The sequence below is a fragment of the Acipenser ruthenus genome, chromosome 21 (genome assembly GCF_902713425.1).
Source record: "Acipenser ruthenus chromosome 21, fAciRut3.2 maternal haplotype, whole genome shotgun sequence".
Classification (NCBI taxonomy): Eukaryota; Metazoa; Chordata; class Actinopteri; order Acipenseriformes; family Acipenseridae; genus Acipenser; species Acipenser ruthenus.
The window spans coordinates 8,812,621-8,834,542 of NC_081209.1; the positions used below are offsets into that span (position 1 = coordinate 8,812,621).

Below are 21,922 nucleotides of genomic sequence, written 5' to 3' on the forward strand. Positions count from 1 at the left end.
GGTTTGGTTTTGGAATAGAAATCATTTTTGATCCCGTGCTTAAAATGTCAGCAATGGAACAGATCCAGTCTGCAATGGCTTTGAGACTTCTGTCTGCATTAATGTCACTTAAACAGCAATCCTCTAGCACCTTGTATCTAGACACTGGCAGCTTACTGTATCTTCAGTGTTCTGACATTTTTCAAACAGAACACTAAGCTAGTGTTTTAAAAAGATACAATATCCCCCCCCCCCCCCCCCCCCCAAAAAAAAAAAAAAACAGAAGCTGCACTTAATTCTGGAATGTAATCCGTTGACATTAATCGATTTTAGTTATTTTTTAATCAAATGAAATATTATGAATTAAACACTAAATTCAAAAGGGTTGCACTTTCATTGAACACCTTAAATCAGTTAAAACATTTAGAACAGATTTACTGAAACAGTGTTATTGTCCTTGTACCGTTATTATAGAATCCTTTTTTTTTTTACTGCGTGTTTTTGCGAGGATTACTTCAAGTAAAGTTCCATATTATATGTTTAAAAGCATATATGTATATGTATGTATGTACCTACCTACCTTCAGTTTAAAAAGCCCAGAGTAACAATCACTCATACAATTTACACACAACATGAAGTCTTTAAATCCACCTGTTCTTTGTTGATTTAAAGCTTTTGATGTTTGTTTTTCCAGGGATTACGTAGGACCTTAATCATCAATCGAGAGATCCCAGTGTATAGACCTTAACTGTTAGCTGCTGCTCTTTATTATATTGTACTGTGTATATAGAATATTAATAAGATGTATATATTTATATGGTAAGTCTATGTTGCTGACCCAGCTATGCAGTACTGCTATTTACAATGTTGCCTTGAATCCCTCTTTGCCTTACACTGGTGAGCTCCAGTCTGTCTGTAACCAGGGGTCGGAATGCCACGCAGCCAGGGACACTTACCTGAGGCTGGCAGATGCTGCCGAGAGCAGGCAGCAGGCATGTCACATGGAACAGCAGGATAGGAAAGTGTCAGTTCAAGGGATTAGCTGCTGATCCAGGGTGATTGATGACCCTCTGTGTGAAAAGATCAGTCTCAATCTAGAGATGCATTCAGTTTTCTCAGCTGTATCTCTCTGTGTCTCGAGCTTTAACTGGATTCAGTACCTACATTTTATGGTAACTAGGGTCAGCTACCTTTAATGTAACACAGTACAAAAAACTGTCTGTCAGCTGTGATCAAAAGACATAACACCTTGAAACAACGTCTACTGTGTTTGAAGTGTGAAGCCCTCTGCTGACCCCTGGTACAGGCTGGAGAACACCTGGAAACTCACGCTTTGTTTGCACTTAGAGAAAATATCACTACCCCAGGAAAGCATGCGTCTTAGTTTTCTGAACCCTTTCCTTACTGCCAGTCAAGAGTCAAGACCACGTTTGGCAAACTGCGAATGCCATGGGTTTTATGACTTTTTTGTGTTCATGGCTAAATAGCATTGCTCCTACAGACACTACAAGTGGTGCATGACACAGCTTGTTAAATTCCGATTAACTGTGACCCAGGAATTCACTGGGGTTTGATGAACATGGTCTACAAACTCGTACTCTGGGGTTTCTGTTTGTAATGCACCCAGGGAGTAAATCCCAGTCTAATGATCTCCTGTAAAGAAGGGTCAACGTCTATGCCCTGGTCTGTATTGCAATGTTTACCCTGCTGTTCTGTTGAATCCCAGATCTCGGCTTATCAATCTGTGATCCAAGTTCATGTGATTGCTGGAGTGATGTGATGTTGACAGGATTAGGTGGAATGTATAGTCATGGCAACCTTGTCTACTGGGGTCCAATCACAATCTGCTTTGGTCAGTAGGTTTGTGTCGATGCTAAAATAGCACAGCAGGAAAGTGCTGCTCCAATTCCTTTGTCCTAACCCTCTTTATTGTGAGCTGTCCCATAAATACAGCATGTGACCACTATTGCAACTGTCTTTTGTAAGGAACATTAGGCTGTTTGATCAAGTCCTTTATGAATTCAGTTTTATTTGATTTGATCTTTTCGTTGTCGGTTATATATGGTTAAGATGAATGCAAAAACAAACTGTGATGAAGCCCAGTTTTACACCAAAATAGCATTTTTAATAATGTATGAGAAAATTGAAGTCTCTGTTCTCATAAACACTTCTGAGTCATTTTAAATTGAAGTCAGCATGGCATGGAAAGGAAATTGTTTTCCTGAAACATGTACAGCTGGTTTGACAGATCCTAATCTTGGACTGCCTTACCTAAAGTAAGATTAGGTATTCCAACATGAGTGCTTATCGGGGTCTGTGGAACCAGATAACCATGTTCTGGCAGCATTAATCAGCTGCTTCGTGCCATTTTTTAAATGAACGTTTTAACATGTATAGATCATTTTCAAAATACACACTTCAATTCACCTCGGTTCAAAACACAAACATTGCGATAAATACGTTTGGTTTGTGACCTTATTGTATCCCTTTTTAAAGCCCGGTGCTTACAGTATTTTGTTTGGGATGATGCCTATAAACACACAGTAATTCTTAGCTTGCTTTTGCTAGTAGGACTGCAGAACAGGTATAGTAAGAAGGATTCAGTGAAATGCTAAATGCCTTAACTAAGATCACTTGTAGCATGATAGATACTAAGGTGCTAAAATATAGGTTTGGGACTGTGAAATTATTTGAATTGAATTTGGGTAACTCAAAGCGAGTTAAAACAGTGATAACCCAGTGCTTCCACTTTATATATTTAAATCATGTTGTAAAGAAATCTGGACGAGCCCTGGTGGATACTGACAGCTTGAGCAAAGAGGATGAGTTGTGTGCCAGTTTTGCCGCTAGTTTTGGGATTTCCGGTATCGTGCAAGCAGATGCATGTCATCTTCTGATACTGATGAGCGAATCTGCTGTTTTTCATAGTTTATAACCACCTGTCCTCTTCTCGACAGCAGAACAATGCCTCTGTCAATCACAGCTGTGTGTCTGCAGAGAGGATCAGGTGTCTTCTTTGTGGGTTTGACAGAGCTGAAAATAGTTACCTATTCAGGCTGATTTGGCAGGTATTGGAAGATCCCATTATAGGTCCCTGGCTTGAGAGGACGGTTGGTTGGTTCTCAATTCCAATTTTTTTTTCTGAATCTTAGTCACAGTAGGCAAAACAAATCTGAATAAAAATAATAATCCCTTTTTAAAATATAAAATAAAAACATTTTAACCTGCAATTCTGTACCTTATATCATGTACCTTAATGTCTTGTTAAAAGGTATGTAAGATTTTACCAAAGTTATTTTGTGTTTAGGTGTAGGGATGTCGACCAGCCCCATATCTAATGGGGAATTATTTGTCTGTTTTGTCTTTTTAAATCAATTGAGCAGCAAGCATAAAAAGAAAATCTCTGCTGCAAATTATCTGTTGGGGGTTTTATTATTGGAGGTTTACATAATTTAACTAGGATTTTTAGGTTTCTTTTTCATTTACAAGAACGTTTATTTTGTATTGGTTATTACATTTTAATGATTTAATTTAGTATTTTAATTTAACCCCTTTTATCTTGGATACCACTGCAGATTTAGCTGGTCTTATCTCTGTGTTACCAGGTATATGACACCAAATAAGACCAAGGGGAATCAGAACTACAAAGCAAGCCACGTCTCTGATAACACCAGCAGTGGTATCCAGGAAATATTGTTCTTAAAAAGTGGTCAACAGATCAACTTGCTTTAGATCCAGCTTCTACCATGTCTAGTAGGAGGCGCTGTGAAAAATGCTAATCTCTGCAGTCATCACACTGAGGCAATCAATTGGACCCCAGGATTATATTCTGGGGGATGTGGAATGCATGTAAAGGTCAATAGAAATAGGGCTGTTTTTACAACCAGAATTGTACATGTGTTTCTAACAGGTATGTATTGTTAACCTAGAAAGGCACAGCACAAACACTGCACTAATGGTTGTAGAATATGCTTAAGATGGTATGGGGACGGCACAGTAACAGCTTTAATATGGTAAAGGTTAGCTGTAGTTTCAATTTTAAAAGAACACCTGAAAGCGTTCTGGGAACTGTTCATTTGTCTTCTAATTATTTGTGTTACTGTTTTTCATCAAAATGTTTTATCGGTGGGCCCCAGTTGTAATGGGGCTCTTGATAAAGGTATTATGTAAGTTTTTAAAGGGTAATGAGTTTAAAAAACAAAGAAACAATCTTCTCTCTCTAGCATAAAAACTTCTTAATTCTCCAGATTTTATTCTGCTCCTGGCTGTGAAACTAGGTAAATAAGAGCTAGCATTCATGAGAGTTCAGGGAGTATGTGTACAGCTGACCTCCTGTGAAATAACTACAGCAATCCCAGAATGTTTATGGAGTATTCTGTTTATATCGAATATGGAAAATAAATTAGAGCTCTGAGATTCCCTTTCCTTGGATAGAACTCCACCTCTGCATAGCTACATGATTTTGAATGAATCCAAGATTCCAAAATGAGGTTGTTTTAAAAAAAAAACAAACAAACAAACATAATTGTTGTATAAATAGTAATACTAAAAAAACGATTTGGCTAACGTTTCAACTAGAATGTTGTCTTTTAATGGTGAAAGGAGTTTTAAGTCAAATTTCTCATTTCAACAATGAAGACATTGAGATATTTGTAGTCTAAACATCTATCAAGTTTCTTTCAGTGTTACCACAACACCCCATCGAAAGAATACTGTAATCTCCAATACAGTTTTAGCAGGATACATGGGTCAGGGAAAGTCCAAAGTGAAAATAAAGTACAAAAATGATCAGCAGGTTGTTATGCATTTGAGAAATAAGATTTTTTTTTTTTTTTTAACCCTGTAATTGCTGGATTGGACTTCCTTTCGACTGGTAGAGTTTTAATATCGTTACCTGTGGATCTTCTACACTTGGTTCTGTTCTGGTATCCTGACTTTAGTTTGTCTGTGCTCTCTGTCTCTTTGAATAAATAGCAATATGGAAGACTGTAGCCATTTCCGGAGACTGTATTTGCTTTTGTTTTCGTTGTCATTTTAATAAAATATGTTGGTTTTCTTTTTTTATTTCCATTGGTTTGTGAGTGGTCTTGTAATGCTGTTTCCTCTTTTTACTTGTGGTAACACATACAACCCTGTTGCTGAATCTTTTACTCCTTGCATTGACCCACTGTGCTCAGGGGACAGTATAACACATTGTTGATAAGTTATTCAGTTACATATCTGAAATTAATCTGATTGTTAATAAAAAGGAACTAGCTGTGGAATGTGCTAGTTTCTGTATCCAGCTGTCCTAGCCACCACTAGATTTTATCCGAGTGTTTTACAGCGCTAGAGAATCTCTCCCTAGGTTTAAACAACCACCATCTGTGATTTTCAGGTCTACATTTAAACCAGGTGGTGTAATCCAGGGTGATTCTCCAGTGCTGTAAAATACTCTAAAACATTTGACTTATATAGTTGGGATTTGGGGGATTTTTGGGATCACAAGCTTATTACAAACAGTTTTATACAACAGCATTCATTTCTTAATATGTACAACGTTTGTGTAGAAAATACCATAAAAACTGTATTACTGCAGTTTCACAAACACAACCCTTCACAAACCATACAGTCGAACCCATGTTAAATAATGAAAAAAAGAGCAAAACACAGTATTCTAACAATTGTATTATTTATTAACTTCAAAGACAATAGTTTAATTCCAAATCTTAAAAAAAACCTATCTTGTCCGTTAGAAAAGAGAAGCCCTTTTAGTTTAAAGAATATATAGAAACTTTTTGCAATAAACAGACAAGATCAATATTGCATTGTACATTTCAAAGAAGAAAAAAAAAAACACAAAGTCAAAACCAATATTGGGACAAAGGAATTGATGGGTCAGAAGTTTAATATCTTCAGACCCCAGAACCCATCTATGACGTGCTTACCTGTACTGAGAATTTGTAAAGAGTAATAATGACATTCTATCCTTTTTCCAATCATTCTCAGTAGTTCTGAATGTTGTCTGTAAAATACTGATTTTTATTGTTCATATAAACTGTTTTGAAAAGCCCAGTACCTTATTGAAGTTGCTGGCACTAATTTCTTTTCCCTGTTCCAGCGAGTGAATTTCGGTGGCTATTTGTAGTGTTACGTGACTCTAATATTATTACTCCAATAATATTATTACTGTACTTTCAATAAGCAATGATCGTTCAGTGAGAGGTCAGACTAAAGATATTCCTCAATCACTAACTGGAATGAGAAATGAATGTGGCCACTTCATAAAAGAGCTGGGCTCAAACCATTTCAAAGCATTGCCCCCCAAAAAATCAATATCTGAGCAAAGATACTCAGAACTACACAGAACGATTGCAATTATCATACAAGGGTTAGTTTAGGACATCCAATCAGTAAAGAGGTCTTCAGTGGCTGGGTGCACAGACCTTGATAAGCACTAATCTTAAACTACTTTCTTAAGGTAATATTAGTCAGAGATTATTTAGTGCTAATCAGGGTCTAGGACTTGAACTTTATCCAGTTCAGAGGAGATTTAACATCAGCCTGATTGCTGGCAGCTAATCATTTTAATGACACAGCAGCAAGGGGCTGGTTATTAATAAGCAGTACTGGGTTTAGGACGGATAGACTTTAGGACTTTGAGTTTTGACTTGATCTCTTACACGGTCCGTGCATGCATTAAAATACAATATATTCAGTTCAATACTTACCAAGAACAAATACAACTAACATAGAATTCAAAATAAGTCACAAACGCTACCTACAAATATTTATCCCTGCACATTTTCTTTGAAAAAGACATTTCTGAGCTAGTCCGTTGAACTGGGAGTATAGTGTTCATGATATTAATTCATAGAATTTATGTACCACGTTCTGCTAACTGCAATATATTCATGGCAAGGTCAATGTTATGCTAAACCTTTGCGTGTGAAGCTAGGTTTTTTTTTTGCGGCTTGAGTTTCTGCTGTTGCAACCCCATCCATCAATGAATGACGGAAGCGATTAACTAAAACATACAACAGTTTTCCCAGATACTGCATTGCCTCAACCGGCAACCACACTTTAGTGCACATGACTTCACACAAACGCATGACATACAGCAGTTATGTTTGTGGATTGCAGAAAGTGGTTTAGAAACTCTACTGTTGTGAAGGATTCAGTAATTTCACACATGTTTCAGAGTTGTTAAAAGGAATGAAAAGTGGAACTGAACAACAAGGAAGGAAGTGAAGATATGGAATGGATATAGAAGCTTATTAAAGGAAGAAACTTTAGTCGCCACACTTTTGATGTATCCTGGTGTAAAACAAAATTTGAATAGAAAAGAATATACATGGAATTGGGAGATCCTGTCAACTGAAATAAAGACTGCATACGCAGCAAGAGTTCTTTCTACAGCATCCTCCAGCTGCTGGGAGGAATTCTCCAGTTTTTGTATTGCTCCTTGCTTGGTCCTGCCCCTCAGTCACATGATGCTGCAGCGGTTTCTGTGCAGCGCCCCCTGCAGGCGAATGGAGGAGTGGTTGTGCTTAAGCCTGCGTGCTACAGCACTGGCCAGCAGCTCTTTGAAGAGCAGGGTGATGTGCCAGTTATACTTGGCTGAGCACTCGATGTAGCCACACTTCCAGGTCTTCTTGACCAGCAAGGAGACGGCCCTGCGTGAGGTGAAGCGCTGCCTCTGCAGGTCCCGCTTGCTGCCCACCACCAGGATGGGGGCCTCGCCACTGCTGCTCGCCCTGAAACAACACAGCCAGGTGAGACACACACTCACTGAGAGTCCTGATCCCATTGAAACAACACAGCCAGGTGAGACACACACTCACTGAGAGTCCTGATCCCATTGAAACAACACAGCCAGGTGAGACACACACTCACTGAGAGTCCTGATCCCATTGGAACAACACAGCCAGGTGAGACACACACTCACTGAGAGTCCTGTTCCCATGGGAACGCATTAGTAGCAACTGCACTTATAACACATTATTGCTTATTACAATGTTGATGTATGACAGACCCAACGACAAAGACCAGAATACACTCTCAACAACATTCAATGTCATAGCATACAGCCAGGATTGTGTCACACTCTCCACCCAATTGGTTTAGACTTGTTGGCACCCCCCCCCCATATGATAATTGAATCCGACATTTGTTGACTAGCATTCAACCCTTTCCAATCTTGTGACTCTTTTTTTATGCATGTTTCTTCACATGTGGCATTTGTTTCTGCTTGAAGCGTAACTTTTCTGTCTAGGACTCTACCAGGTAAGCTAAAGCACTTCTCTCAGCCAAACTGGTAGGAGTGCCAAAGCCTGGTCAGTACATTGCAGCACATCACATTAGGGTACTGCTATACAAGACTGAAGCTCATAACCTTTGGGGTAAGCAACTGCGTTTTGGGCTTTGCAGAAGCTTACTAAATACATTTCTAAAATTCTGTTTCAATAATGTTACACTGTGCAACTTTCCTTTGTTGTGTGCACAATATAGGCAGCACAACAAGCGCAATCAATTTTTCTCAAGGGAGCAGAGTCTGAGTGTATGAAAAGCCCATTGTACTGCATTGCGGGACCCCCTTTGACAAGTAAACTCCACTCCTTGCACAGTGATTGCTGTGGCATCAAAGAACTTGTTATTTAATGGAAATATATTCTGCAAATAATCCTCTGTTTTATTTATTTGACAACATACCAGAGTATTTCTGAATAATACCAAAAAAAAGGGCATCTTACGATACAAACTATTAATTGTCCTTCTAGAAAAAACTTGATTCCGCAGCTGTGGGAAAAAACAAACAGAAATAGCTTTTATTTATTGAATTTATAGTTTACCGCAGGAGATTACAGAAGATGCAACAATTTCGAATTTCGTTTCACAAATACCAGATAATGCCGCAAGCAGTTACAATGTTGCGTATGTCAAAGGTCATCAAAATGGGGGACATATTAAAGGAAGGACCTGCAAGGACCCTGGTTTGCAAGGTAGTGGTGTCCTGAGCAGTCCTGAGCCAGAAACCTATTTTTGAGGGTAAAATGAAGAGAAAATGGCACACCCAGTCATTTCACATTGGTAGTATGTAGGCCTAGATCATAGTTGGTGTACCACAGCACTTGTGGGAGAGCGTGTTCATTAAAATCCACTTTTACCACAGTCCGTCCCCTTTAAACCACAGAATTCCATGTTAAACCGTGGTCCTGCTGGGTCCTTCCATGTCCTTCCTGGTCCTTCCTTTAAATATGTCCCTCAAAATGGGTATATTTCCCCCACGTGGTGGGTGAGATACACAGCTCTTCTGAAGCTTGCACACAACACCTCCTCTGGAGCCATCTTCTCAATCACATGCAGATTATGTATCATCCATTGGCTCCACTTGACCTGGAATGAGCTTTAACAAGATCTGAAGCTCCAGTAATTCAAGTGATTAAATACATTATACTATAGACACATACCTGTTGTCTACAATCTGCTGCCGAATCATTTTTATGTACTCAAAACTCTCCATGCAGCAGATGTCATACACCAGGATGTAGGCACTGGCAGTCCGGACTCCATGGCAACGCAGATCCAGCCACTCCTGAAAGCCAAATATTCCAAACTTAAATGGATATTTTATACAGCTACATTTTCTTAACATGTCATTATTTTCCTGTTTAATATCCTATTATATGTGTTATTTATTTAGCATTATTATGCCTTTTAAATACTGAAAAAGCTGAATTTATGAAGTAAAGTGATTTTAGAAATGACCACTAGGGGTGTGTAACTGTAATTTCTGCCCCCTCTGCAACTGTGGCAACTGTTAATTAGTAAAAATCTGTATATAAACCATTGCTTCTGAGGGGACAGAAATTACAGATGCACTCTTCTAGTGGTCATTCTAAGTCACTTCATTAGCAGTGTTTCGTACCATTGTGAATCATTTTGCTCATGTGCATATTCTGAAGAGATTCTATGTAAATAGAATGTTGCTATCTGTGCTGAATTGTTCGTTCATTATTAATTAGTCATTAATATTTTTAAATAATGTAATATTTTTTGTTAAACACATTACAGAAGAGGGAATGGATTTTTTGTGAGGGAATATTGAAGTCAGTTACTGTTTTGCTGATGATGTCACCACCACATACATGATAAAATAACTACTAATAATTATTGGTAACTTTCAATAGCCACACTCATTCCCATGACCTTACCCTGGTTAAAATATGAATACATGTAAATGATAGAATCCACTAATAATAACAACTATCCCACTGGAATTCCTGGAGTTTGACGATCTGTCCCTCAACTCTCCAGTCTATTAGTAGCCAAGATTGTTGTCTTGAGGCTTGGGTAAGTGGAGTAAACAGCTGGTGCTGCAAATTCATCATTCTAACTCAATTATCTTCAGTGCGGGGGTGACTTGATTTCTTCTTTTATCCTATTAGATTGTTTAATGGTGCAACAGTGGGGAGCCATACTTCTAATGCAGACTGGCAGAGTATTCTGGATAGGACCAGCCTTAAGTGAATGGATCTCTCTAATAGAAAGGGTTTCTCAGTTTGACCACAGAGTAGGCGACAGATGGCAGCAGTCCAGATATTTAGTCCTCTTTCTGTGGAATATGAATAGTATTTGTTATATTGTAAAATATGTTTTTCCATGAGCAACAGGCTATAAGAACCTTGCCTTTATTCATTACCCAAACTGATAGTGATCCAATACTCCATGGGGGGAAAACATCCCCACTCCAAATAGTAGCAACTTGATTGGACAGCAATAAACAGCAGCCCAACACATCCACACTATCTGTTTTCATTGGCCAATAGGGTTAGTTTACTGAACACAGCTTTACAGAGACAGCCAATCATAGCAAGACAAAGCAATGCTTTTCCTGGTTTGTGTTTACACAGTGGCCCTGATATGGGTACAGTACTGTTTGGTACTGATATGGTGCCATGGAACTTCAAATAAAAATGTTTCCATTCAAGTAATGGTAGCCTCATCCCATTGTAGCTGACCTTGACCACTCAAAATGACCAGACATGCTAAAGCTGATGGCTTTTGAATTATATCTAGATCAGCTAAGCAGGATTGAATCTGTGTCCTTACTGCCCCTCAGACAGTGGACTGACTCTGTGTTTAACTACAACTTTCTCTCAGCAGGAGGCTTTGAAAGCATGGTTTTTAATGGCGCTCCAATTACCAGGTGTTCCACACAAGTAGCTGCTCATCATATTGTGGTGATTTCAGGAACACAGGAACTAATTGCTTCGACCCTCAAAAACTGACCTTCTATAGAGAGCAGATGTTGGCTGCATACTAATGGGAGTGCTTCGTATTTCAATACGTGGCACAGCCAAATACAAATCAATATGTGTACAGGTAGAGTCAAATGACGTTTGACTGCAGAGAATATGTCACTTTTACCAGTTGTAGCAGGAGAAAATACTGTTATTATCTTGCAATGAAATGCTATACAGTTGAGAGAACACCATTCTTATGAATGTATACAGGTTAAAGTGATTTACATTTTCCAAATATTTAAGTTATTTAATATCATATTGTGTGTGTTCTGTATCCTTCTCTATTGTTGTTCTGCCTAGATAGTTATTGACAGAAAAGCATATTTGACTTGCACTGAATCCCGTAGAAGCATTGTGTAACACTGATATGCTTACTTGTTTTCCCAATATAAGCTTGATGTGTCTTTTCAGTAGCCATTTTTCCAGAGCAGAAACAGAGAATGATACAGAACACACATAATAGAATAAACAACACATACATTAAATAGTATAAGGATGATATAAACTACCCCTTTAATATGTAGAGAGAGAGAGAGAGAGAGAGAGAGAGAGAGAGAGTTTAAAAACGATTATAATGTATGATGTTCATGTATGATAATATATATGTTAATTCTTTTTAATATATATTTTTTCCCATTCTGATGGTGGCTAATGCATATTACATAAGCCCAAGCTTCAACCACCCAACATATTTATTTTGTAACTTGAGAACCTTCATAGGCCACCTAGTGTCTCTTTAAATGCAATCGAACCCTGTCATGCCTGTTCGAAGATTTAAAGCTTATTGTTGTAAGAGATTAATAGACAGGCTGGATATTGTAGTCAAATTCATTTTACAAAAGGATTTGATCAGCGTATATACCAATAGTATAATGTCTGTTTCAAGCCCAATAAGCACAGCAATTAACAGTTCTGTTCTGGGTTGTGTAGCTTTACATCAATACGAATCAAACCACAACCTCCATTGAATGACCTTCCCTCTAACAGCTAGCCTGTTATTATAGAACGCTCTGAAGTATATGGCACATTGCAAATTGGAGTGACTCGAGTGAACATTGCCCAAAGACGACATCTACCACCCTAGGTTTGTGTTCTTTGAACCTGCTTTGTGGCCACGTGAATAGGGATTATATGCATGCTCCTGGTTCACGGTGCAGTTTACTGTATTTTGTTGCAATAGGGGTACAGTGTGCACTGAGATTCCCATCTGTGCTGTAATTTGATGTGAGCAGTTCTCAGGATGTCTTGACACATCAAAATACCTTTTGCACAATATCAAAGAGAACCAGTCAATTCACTTTTCAGATTCTTTAAATACTAAAAGCACTGATGTCTTTTTTGGCTATCTGCAAAAAGCTGTGAAAATTACAAATACCCCCCCCCCCCACAAAAGACTGACTTTGAAAGAAAACTACTAGATCTGCCAATTGCCTGCACTGAATCTGGTCTTAATACCTAGATGGCTAAAAATGGCCAATCTTCACACCAGGTTTCAGAGCTTGTTTCCTGTATTCTTTTCTGAACACCCCTCACCCTTTCCCCCACACCATAGTTCAGTTTCATGCCTTCTTGTCATTACAATATGGTGCTGTTCAATTTCTATGTTTTTTCTTTGATATTTAAAGAGAAAAAAACGATCCGCACACCAAAGTAGACAAGGTGCAAGTTCACAAGGCTGACGCCATAAATCAGTCTAGAGAAAGAGAGAACCGCACACTCAACTGTGCTCCAAAATATCTTTAATTCATAAAAACATGTCACCAGTGCCTTCATCAGGATGCAAAATACAATTATAAGTGTGGTTATAAAGAGCAGATGAACATAATTACACATTAGTAAAGCACATTCATATGCCAATTAATCAAGTTTGCTACAATGTTGCTAGAATATAATTCCACAACACTAGAACATCTACAGAAATTATAAACACTGACTAGCTCACCATGAGAATTGTTTTAATGATGTTTATTTCTGTTTACACTAAAAAGAAATACAACAATTTTGATTTGTATGAATGGGAAGCATTAGCACTTTCTTCCCCAACTATGGTTGCTAAGTTAGTTAATCATAATCGATTTCTACAAAATAAACCAAATAAAATGTATTCATATTTAATACTCATTTCGTCATTGCTGGCATAATCCTACACCATGGTTGTATAGGGTATTTGAGCTGACATCACCTATTAGAGAAATGTCATACCTAATGGCCAGGGATCAACTGTCCTAAACTTAGAAAACTGAATGAACATAAACATTATTCTGCTGTGGTGTATTTTCACATGGATAGTATATTCAGTGTCTTATTGTGTCAAATGTCTGAGGAAAAATGCAGGCAAGTGATCCACAAGATGGTCTAAATTAATGAAACAGTCCAGGCATCCACCTGTTTGTCACTGCTAGAGAACTTCAGTTATGGAAAAGAATGTGTAAAAATAGTTTCATCTCTGTTTGACAAGTAGTTCTGTGAACCTTCTTGTGCTTTTAAAATACAGGTTTGACAAACATATGGGCGGACATATGGACGAACATAAAATTAGGTAAATAAGTGCAAGTAAAAGTCAAAAAAGCATGTGGAATGTTGACAGGTTTGTCTCAGTGTCCCCGACCTCCAAGAAAAAAATGTTGGCATGTTATGTTGCAGATGTTTAATAACTCAGTACCATGTGGTATCTGTCAGTTATCTCAACAAATAATTCTCAAGTTGAATATATAGCTTGGTTATTTGCATCTTTTCAGAAAACAAGCACTGTGAATTAAAAGTTGTAGGTCAGCCTCTCTCCAATGGTGTTGCCGTGACCAACAGCACAGGAAGTGGTTATTTGAAGCAAACAACCTTCAGCACACTGAATAATAAGAGCAATGGGCCAGTGATAACAGGGCTAATGCAGGGTAAGACATCTGATTTTAGAGCAACAGTTATATGGAGCTTCAAGTTACCTTTAATATTTTTTTTTACTGCCTCATGCCTTTTTTATGATGTTTCCAGCCATTCAGAGTGGTTCTTATTGCAATCAAATATTAATATCATTTTTATATAATCTGTGTCAATATGCTTTGAGCTGGGTCAGGTGCCACTCTTGTGTTATAGCTGGCAGATTGTCTTTCATCAAAACCATTTGGAACACAGGCTAGTTCTGCTGTCACGCAACACCTGTTCACTAGATGGTGCTGGCAACTGTAAAGACCCTGATCTAGCCTGTATTACACATGTCTATTAGTGAAAGACAACTGACAACTAGACCTGCTCCTACTCAGGTCCAAGTATCTTAACAAAAATGAAACCCGATATCCGACGATTCTGGAGGGAGCATCGCATTGGCCTGGGCCCCGCCTCGGGTTAGGACTGTTTCTCCACATCTTGCTGCAATGGACCCTACCGGCCAGGTGCCTAGTGACCTCAGGCAGAAACCTGCAGGGCTGGCTTTTGTCCTCAGGAGGTCAGTAGCTTGCTGACATCCGCTCTCGAGTTCCTGGGTGTAGAAGAGGAAGCTGGCTTGGTCATGGCATCAGAGGGCGTCCAGTGAACCTTGGCTGTAGTATATTGTTCTTTAAAAGTACTTTTTCAAAGTAGTTAATCCCAGACTATTTATATTTATAATGTTCCTCAATGGAATCATCTGCATAAAATACAAAACTACTAGTAATAGCATACATACAGTGAATTTGTCATACAATAAATATTTGAAGGCTTATGCTTAGACAACAGCAATTCAATATAGAAGTCTGTCAGGACAAACAGTGGTTCAATGAATGTGAGAATGCAGTCCTTGTTCAAGCTTGTTTATAAATGAGCTCCAGCTGAACCACTTAAAACCACAACCCATTTTTATTTTTATTTTTATTTACATGAACACTGTTTCTCATTTATTTTGTTTATTTACTTGTAACTTGACTGTTACTCATCAAAAACCCATTTCAAAACAATTCAAAGCGGATCTGCTTTTCGCTTTCAGAGTTGCGTTGCCATGGTAACTCATGCTTGCTTGATGTGACCCTAATGACCTGAAAGAAATGGTTTCAAATTAGTCTAAAACAGACAGAATTGTGCTTTCTGTGCTTAACTACATTGTGTCTACACTGCACTTACACTTTGGTAACATTATTTCATAAATAAATGTTAGTAAATGGTAACTACTTTGTAATCACGTGTAGTTAATGTACCTGTATTTTGAAGTGCATACAAAATCTCTTAAAAGCTTCCTGTTAATGACTAATTCTTATCACGTCAATATGCTGTCGCCGGCTGCTGTCATATTTAATACACATAACAATAGTTCAATTCCAAAATCACTGTTGTAGCACAGTTACATTAGGAATTGTTAAATCTATATTAATATACTTTGTATGTTTGTGGCAAAGTGGCTTGCAGTGCACAGGTATAGTTGATGCAGTGCTCAGGAATAACACACACAAGACAGTGAAAGTTCAATAAAACAGCTCCTTTATTTGGCCGGGTTGCGTGTCATCGACACTTAAATAATAAGCACGGGCTCTACACAGCAATGTGTATCGCTCCATGCAAAACAAGGGTTTCAGTCCTGAAATAATATGACGCTTTGTAACAACACCAAACACAGACACTATCACTTCTCCAGAAAGTGAGTGCTCGAGTGCAGGTGGGGTGAAAGACAACAGTTCGTGAAACAGTGATGCAGTGCAGTCCAGGCTTTGATGCTGTCTTCGGGTATTGTGACTCCGCCCCCTTCCTGGATGGTTGGCTTCCGACTGACCCTGGAATGAACTGCCAGGCCATCCAGTACGAGGCACACTGTTCCTGTTATACAGCGCCCTCACAGGTCGGGAGGGAGATTGTTGCCTAGGATTCATTTGCTCTCTGTCACAATGTTAAATTTGGATAATGAAAAGAATGAAGCATACAATGGCTATCATGTTGTCATCACACTAATGTTTTTATGTCAAGGAGTCCAAGACAAACATTTCTTGACTTAAAAAACATGATGACACCCTGTCGGTAAATTAATTGCCTATTATAAACCATCAGCTGGAGTGTGAAATTTTCCCCACCCCTTTAATCGGCTTCTTTCATGTCATACACCCAACCAGCTGCTTCCCCTGTTGATTGACATGTTTTCAGCCAGTGATGCTTTGACCCAGATAACACTGCTGAGGTGAAATGACCCAATTGTAACAGATGACCTGAACATAAGGCATAGAAAATGTTAACTTATTTTAACCTAAGGTAGTACCTGATATCATGTTTAAAATAGAAAACACATGTTTGCAGAACAAGTAAGATGTCCAATGGATATCTCCAATCTCCACAACATGGCTTTTGATTTAAATAAGCAAGTCAAAATGCAAAAACCGAATGGTGTATATATATATTTTTAATGAGCAAAAAATGCTGGAGCAGTGTGGAGTCTGGTTAAATGTTTTTTTTTTTCATTCGTTATTACTTGTTGTGCTTTCCATGGCTATTTAAGTACTCCCACATCACTACACTGTGCGTCTACAGATGGTTTAATCAACTTTTTTAAAGGAAACTGTCGTTGCTTAGAAACAGGTGGAAAATTCCTATTTTTAACACATTTAAAAACTGCCACTTTTTAATTCCTTCTGAAAATATAACCTCTTGATGTGAAGTGTTTTGTATCATTGTTATATTTTCAGAGCCTTAAAAAAGATGAAAGGAAGAAGACATGTAAACATATTGACACTGCACAGGACAGGTCTCCATAGCAACAGCACAGAACTTATGCTTCTTAAAGATGTTTGATCCTCATAAGCGTGGGTTTAAAGCATTGTTTTTAGTGTCTTTAGGCACTATTCACAAAGGAATGTTTTTTAAGGATTTTTTTCATTCTATTAGATTATTTTTTTTCTTTGAAAACTGACAGTAAACTTCTAATCATGTGAAATTGAGAATTGCAAACTTGATTCCATTAATCAAAATTGGTTATACATTTCTTAAGCAGAGCCCGATATCTGTTACCATCCCCATGCAGGTCTCTATAATCCTATATGAAAGACACTTTGTTAGCACTATGTACTTTAATTGGTGTTCTGCATATGCCATGTTACTGGAGTGAAATGCTAAGTGTACTTCAGGAACTGTGGATCATGTCACTGGGGTTGAACTGTGGGGAGATCCATTTGTTCAGCACCAGGTCTGTTGCTTGTTGAAAATTAATACAAATAAAATCAGGTACCGCAAATCTGCTCAAGCAGGTTCCTGCTAAATTTGCTCTGGACTAAGTTATCCAACCAGCAATACTGGAGGTATCACTTGAGTCTGTAGGTTGATAACTGATTAGCAACTAGAACAGGGCAAGCAAACATGAATTGAAGGGTCTCTAAGATGTGTTTACAAGTGACAGTCAATAATAAAATACTTTAATGGAACTACCAGAGGGTATATTTGCAGAAATGAACTTGTCTGTCGCCATATTCTTATTTTTTCCATGTGTATCAAATCCTAGGCAGACCCACTTGTGCAGTATTTCTCATTTGAATGTATTTTTTTTAAATATGAAAGGCATTTTTGTATAGCATCGTTCAATGTTTCTCATGCTAAACAACATACTGAAGACTGATGGCACTCACTTTGCATCAAAATCAGATGCAAAGTAGGAAAACTCCCCATCTTATAGATGCTTCTCCTTTCAACAAGTTAGCTATAAAAACGTTCTATAGAACTAAGGGATAGTTCACTATGGCATTCCGAGTATAATGTTCAGAATAATTTAATCAAAGCTAGATGAAACTATATTGAACATACATACCGTATAAATTAGTCATAACCCCCCCCCCTCCCCTCCAAAAAAAATTTATTTTAGAAAAGTCAGTGATTAGTCACATTCAATAGTTCTTAGAATTCTCATTAAACTGCAGACAGCTGCCTATTTTGAAAATTCCTAGAAGCTAGATAATTCTTTATCACCAACAAAAATACAAAAAAGAACTTCTGCATACATTGTGAAAGACTAATTAAAGGCCTTTATTAGGTTTATGTCTAATCAATACAATTGGCAAGATTCTCAAAGCTTTTTAGAACACATTGTCATTAAAAGAAAAAACGCCTAATAAGGTTACCAAACCAGAATTAAACAAGCAAACATACGGTCTAAAGTCTGTAATTGTTTTGTCATACATTTGGCGTTATTTCTTTCCAAAATTGTAGCAATTATGGTTTTGAGTAAATAACGTTGAGGCGCCCAAGATCTCTTGTGAACATAACACAGTCCAGAGGTCAATTTACTGTGATTCAATTATTGATTTTTACAAGCATGTACAAATCATAGGAATGGCAAGATAAAAATATCATACAATATGAACTACAGGAGCTTGACAATAAATTTGAATCGCCTGCCATAACACTGTCAGCCACGCTTTGCAGCCGGGGCGGTACCGATTCAGCAGCGTGTGTTCTCAATATTACAACCACCAATAATACCTTCAGGGCAAATGTGAATATTCTGTGTGTTTACCATTCAGTGATTGTCACGCCATTGTTGCTTCCCCGAAGCTTGCAAAATTACTTTAGATTGTGCCACTCTTACTGTTCTCAGGTATTGGAAAATGTGTTTCGAGCGGGGACAATATGTCTGTATGTCTTGCTGGAGATATATACTTTTAATTGCCAGCCCCAGCAGAGAGACTTCCACGTGTATTATACAGGGCTGGGGAACAATAGCGGTATACATGGGGAACATGTTAATTCATTTCTGAAGTAGACTACCTACGAATAGAGATTGAATGATAGCGTACATCGAGAGCCTTCAGAAAAACAGAGTAGAGCGTATGAGTAGAGAACTGAATCAGCTACCGACCAAATGCATATGAGCATGATCAAAAAGGGGTTGTTTTCTTAACAGAAATATACTTTCTGAGATAAACAGAGATAAACCGAGCAGCATGCGAAAAATAAATAAATACACCGTTGCTGAAAAGCGGGCTTGTTTCGTCTTAGATTTACCAAGATAAATACTTTTTCTGAACGGAAAAATTACGATATATAGATATTACGAAACAGCTGTATGAAGGAAATCGTATGATATTAAGGAATTGCATTCTAGTTTTGAAATATTAATTCGCGTTATATCTCCATGGCACATGTTTGTTAAAAATATGTTTTGCAATTGATCCCACAATGACATGAACACATTAAAAACGAATATTTCTAAAACATACACACTGGTTGCATGCCTTAAGCCAATAGAAGCAACACACTGAAACAGTTCGCAAACTTGCCTATACAAACAGAATGCAGCTGCACTCTAAAATCCCTACCTGGCTGGTGCTGGCGGGGAAGGACGAAATAGGCGGGACCTCCATAATCTTCAAATCGAACATGTTACCATTCAAAATCACTGAGGGTCGGTACACATACCTTGAGTTGGTCGGAGTGTAGACCTCAGTGAAGTCATTATAAAGAAACTGTCGGATAATGGAAGTTTTCCCTACTCCCGGGTCTCCAATCACTGCTATACTTAGCGTCTCAACCATGCTCGCGCTTTCAGGACCATGGACAGATCACAACGTTAAAACCCAGCTGCAACAACGGCCGCCAGTTCACTCCCAGTGGAGACCTTCAAACATATACAATCTTCAGTTCCCGGGGCAGCGTTATTCGATGTTTAATTCATCTTTACTATAAAAACACAGCTCCCTTATATGTTTTTTGCTTGAATCTTTACTTCCATTTTGTGCATTAAGTTTCTTCAGTCTTATTGTTATTGTTATGATTCATTTTAGTACCCAGATCCCGAACACATTTTCTTTCTCAGGCTCTCTTTGTACCACTGTATTGTAGGCGAATTGAAGCCATCCTCTTTCCTAATAAAGATTGATATTTCTTTTTCCAAAGCACCTACACTTGGTTTAAAGAATCAAATTTGGTACAGTTGTAAATATTTTGCAGGGGCGGCGCATTCTTGCAATGCGTCTCCTCAGACTTCACTTCCAAATCCGTTCAAAGTGCTTCTTGTATTATCATTTCAACTCCCAGGGTACAGCTTTCTATAGAACAATAAAGCCCGTCTTCCAGGGTTACAGTTCACCGTGCGGTTATTCCAACACTGCTGCAGAAGCGTCCTGAATATTTTTACTTCTCTGTGTGTGCTCGCGTGTGTGTGCGTGAGTGTGTGTTTGTGTGTGTGTGTGTGAGCGCGTTTGTGCGAGATAATGTCGGTGTGTGGGTTGTATATTTAGAGGAGTTGTGATTATTATGCAAAGCACTGTTCTCGTTTAAAACTAATTAGAGGTTAAACAAAGAAAGACAACACCTGCTTATGTTGAAAATAAAGCAAAACTCTCGTGATTATCCCAATACAGTAAACATAATGCAGTATTACCAAATTGCATAACAATGTGATTTTTTTAAATATATATATTTTAACATCATGCCAATAATATTTATTTTTATTAACACGAGCGGCGGTTGTTGGCGAAAACAGAAATACGTAGTATTTATACTAATATTGAAAAACCTTTACCGTAATATATATATATATATATATATATATATATATATATATATATATATATATATATATATATATATATATATATATATATATATTAAGGTCAATTTACCGCACAAATACGGTATTTGTTTTACAGTGAGGGACAAATCAGGCAATACGAGATGTGTGTATGTTTATAAAGAAAAGCGCGTACAAAACGTTTATTCATTACACTGTTTCATCAATATGTGCTTCTTCACGACTGCTATTGAACAGATGTCTTTATCCCATGGTGATGGTAATACTGTGAGTACAAAGGTTAGCGTATCCAGATTTACAGTTGGTATTTTTCAGTAGTCCCTGGTGCTAACTGTCCTCCGTTTGCTATAATGTGTACTGCCGTTTTCCAAAGTCATTGACTAGAGGTTGTACTAATATACTGCGACCTTCAGAATCTCTTCATTATTGTCGCACTGTATCAAATCATCAGCCCAGAGTAGCCCGGGTGCAGCTTCAGGTTGTATCTTCTAAATAGATATTACTGACGTGTCCGCTCCAATTTAACAAAATCAACCTGGAAGATTCATTTAAATAAGCATTTCGCTCTATTATTATTATTATTATTATTATTATTATTATTATTATTATTATTATTATTATTATTATTTAGCAGACGCCTTTATCCAAGGCGACTTACAGAGACTAGGGTGTGTGAACTATGCATCAGCTCAGGATCACACAATGAGTCAGTGGCTGAGGTGGGATTTGAACTGGGAACCTCCTGGTTACAAGCCCCTTTCTTTAACCCCTGGACCACACAGCCTCCTACACTTTTCAGTCACAGTATGGTAAATTGATCGACCCAATGCAACACATACACTTGCCTGTATGCCTGTATTTGTTAAAATTGCAATTCGTACATTATTGCTTCATTTAAAGTCAAACCAACTAAATGTGTCCTCAATGTGCGCAATTGGAGGTTGGTTCCACATCATTTACCTCAATATAAACCATCATGCATACTAACTGAGAACATGCCTATGACTGAAAAAGCGACACCCTGTAGAATTGTAATGAGCCGGCTGCAATGGCACTGCAAGCATTGGTACCGATATTGGCATCCATTCGTCTCATTGCACACCATGTAGTTCTAGTCATACAAGAAGACCCGTATTTTTATTACAAAAATGGGGCAGTTAATATGGTCGAAACGAATGTGGCCCTTCGACCA

General features: G+C 38.0%; 1 protein-coding gene across 1 annotated transcript; it reads right to left on the minus strand.

The window, feature by feature from the left end:
* Nucleotides 1-5,428: 5,428 nt before the first annotated feature.
* On the minus strand, nucleotides 5,429-20,373 carry LOC131699067 (ras-like protein family member 10B). Its single transcript, XM_058994762.1, has 3 exons — nucleotides 19,517-20,373; nucleotides 9,429-9,553; nucleotides 5,429-7,715 (listed from the first exon to the last, which is right to left on the minus strand). The coding sequence occupies exons 1-3, from the start codon at nucleotides 19,730-19,732 to the stop codon at nucleotides 7,445-7,447; spliced, it is 612 nt and encodes a 203-aa protein (XP_058850745.1). The 5' UTR covers nucleotides 19,733-20,373; the 3' UTR covers nucleotides 5,429-7,444.
* Nucleotides 20,374-21,922: the final 1,549 nt, after the last annotated feature.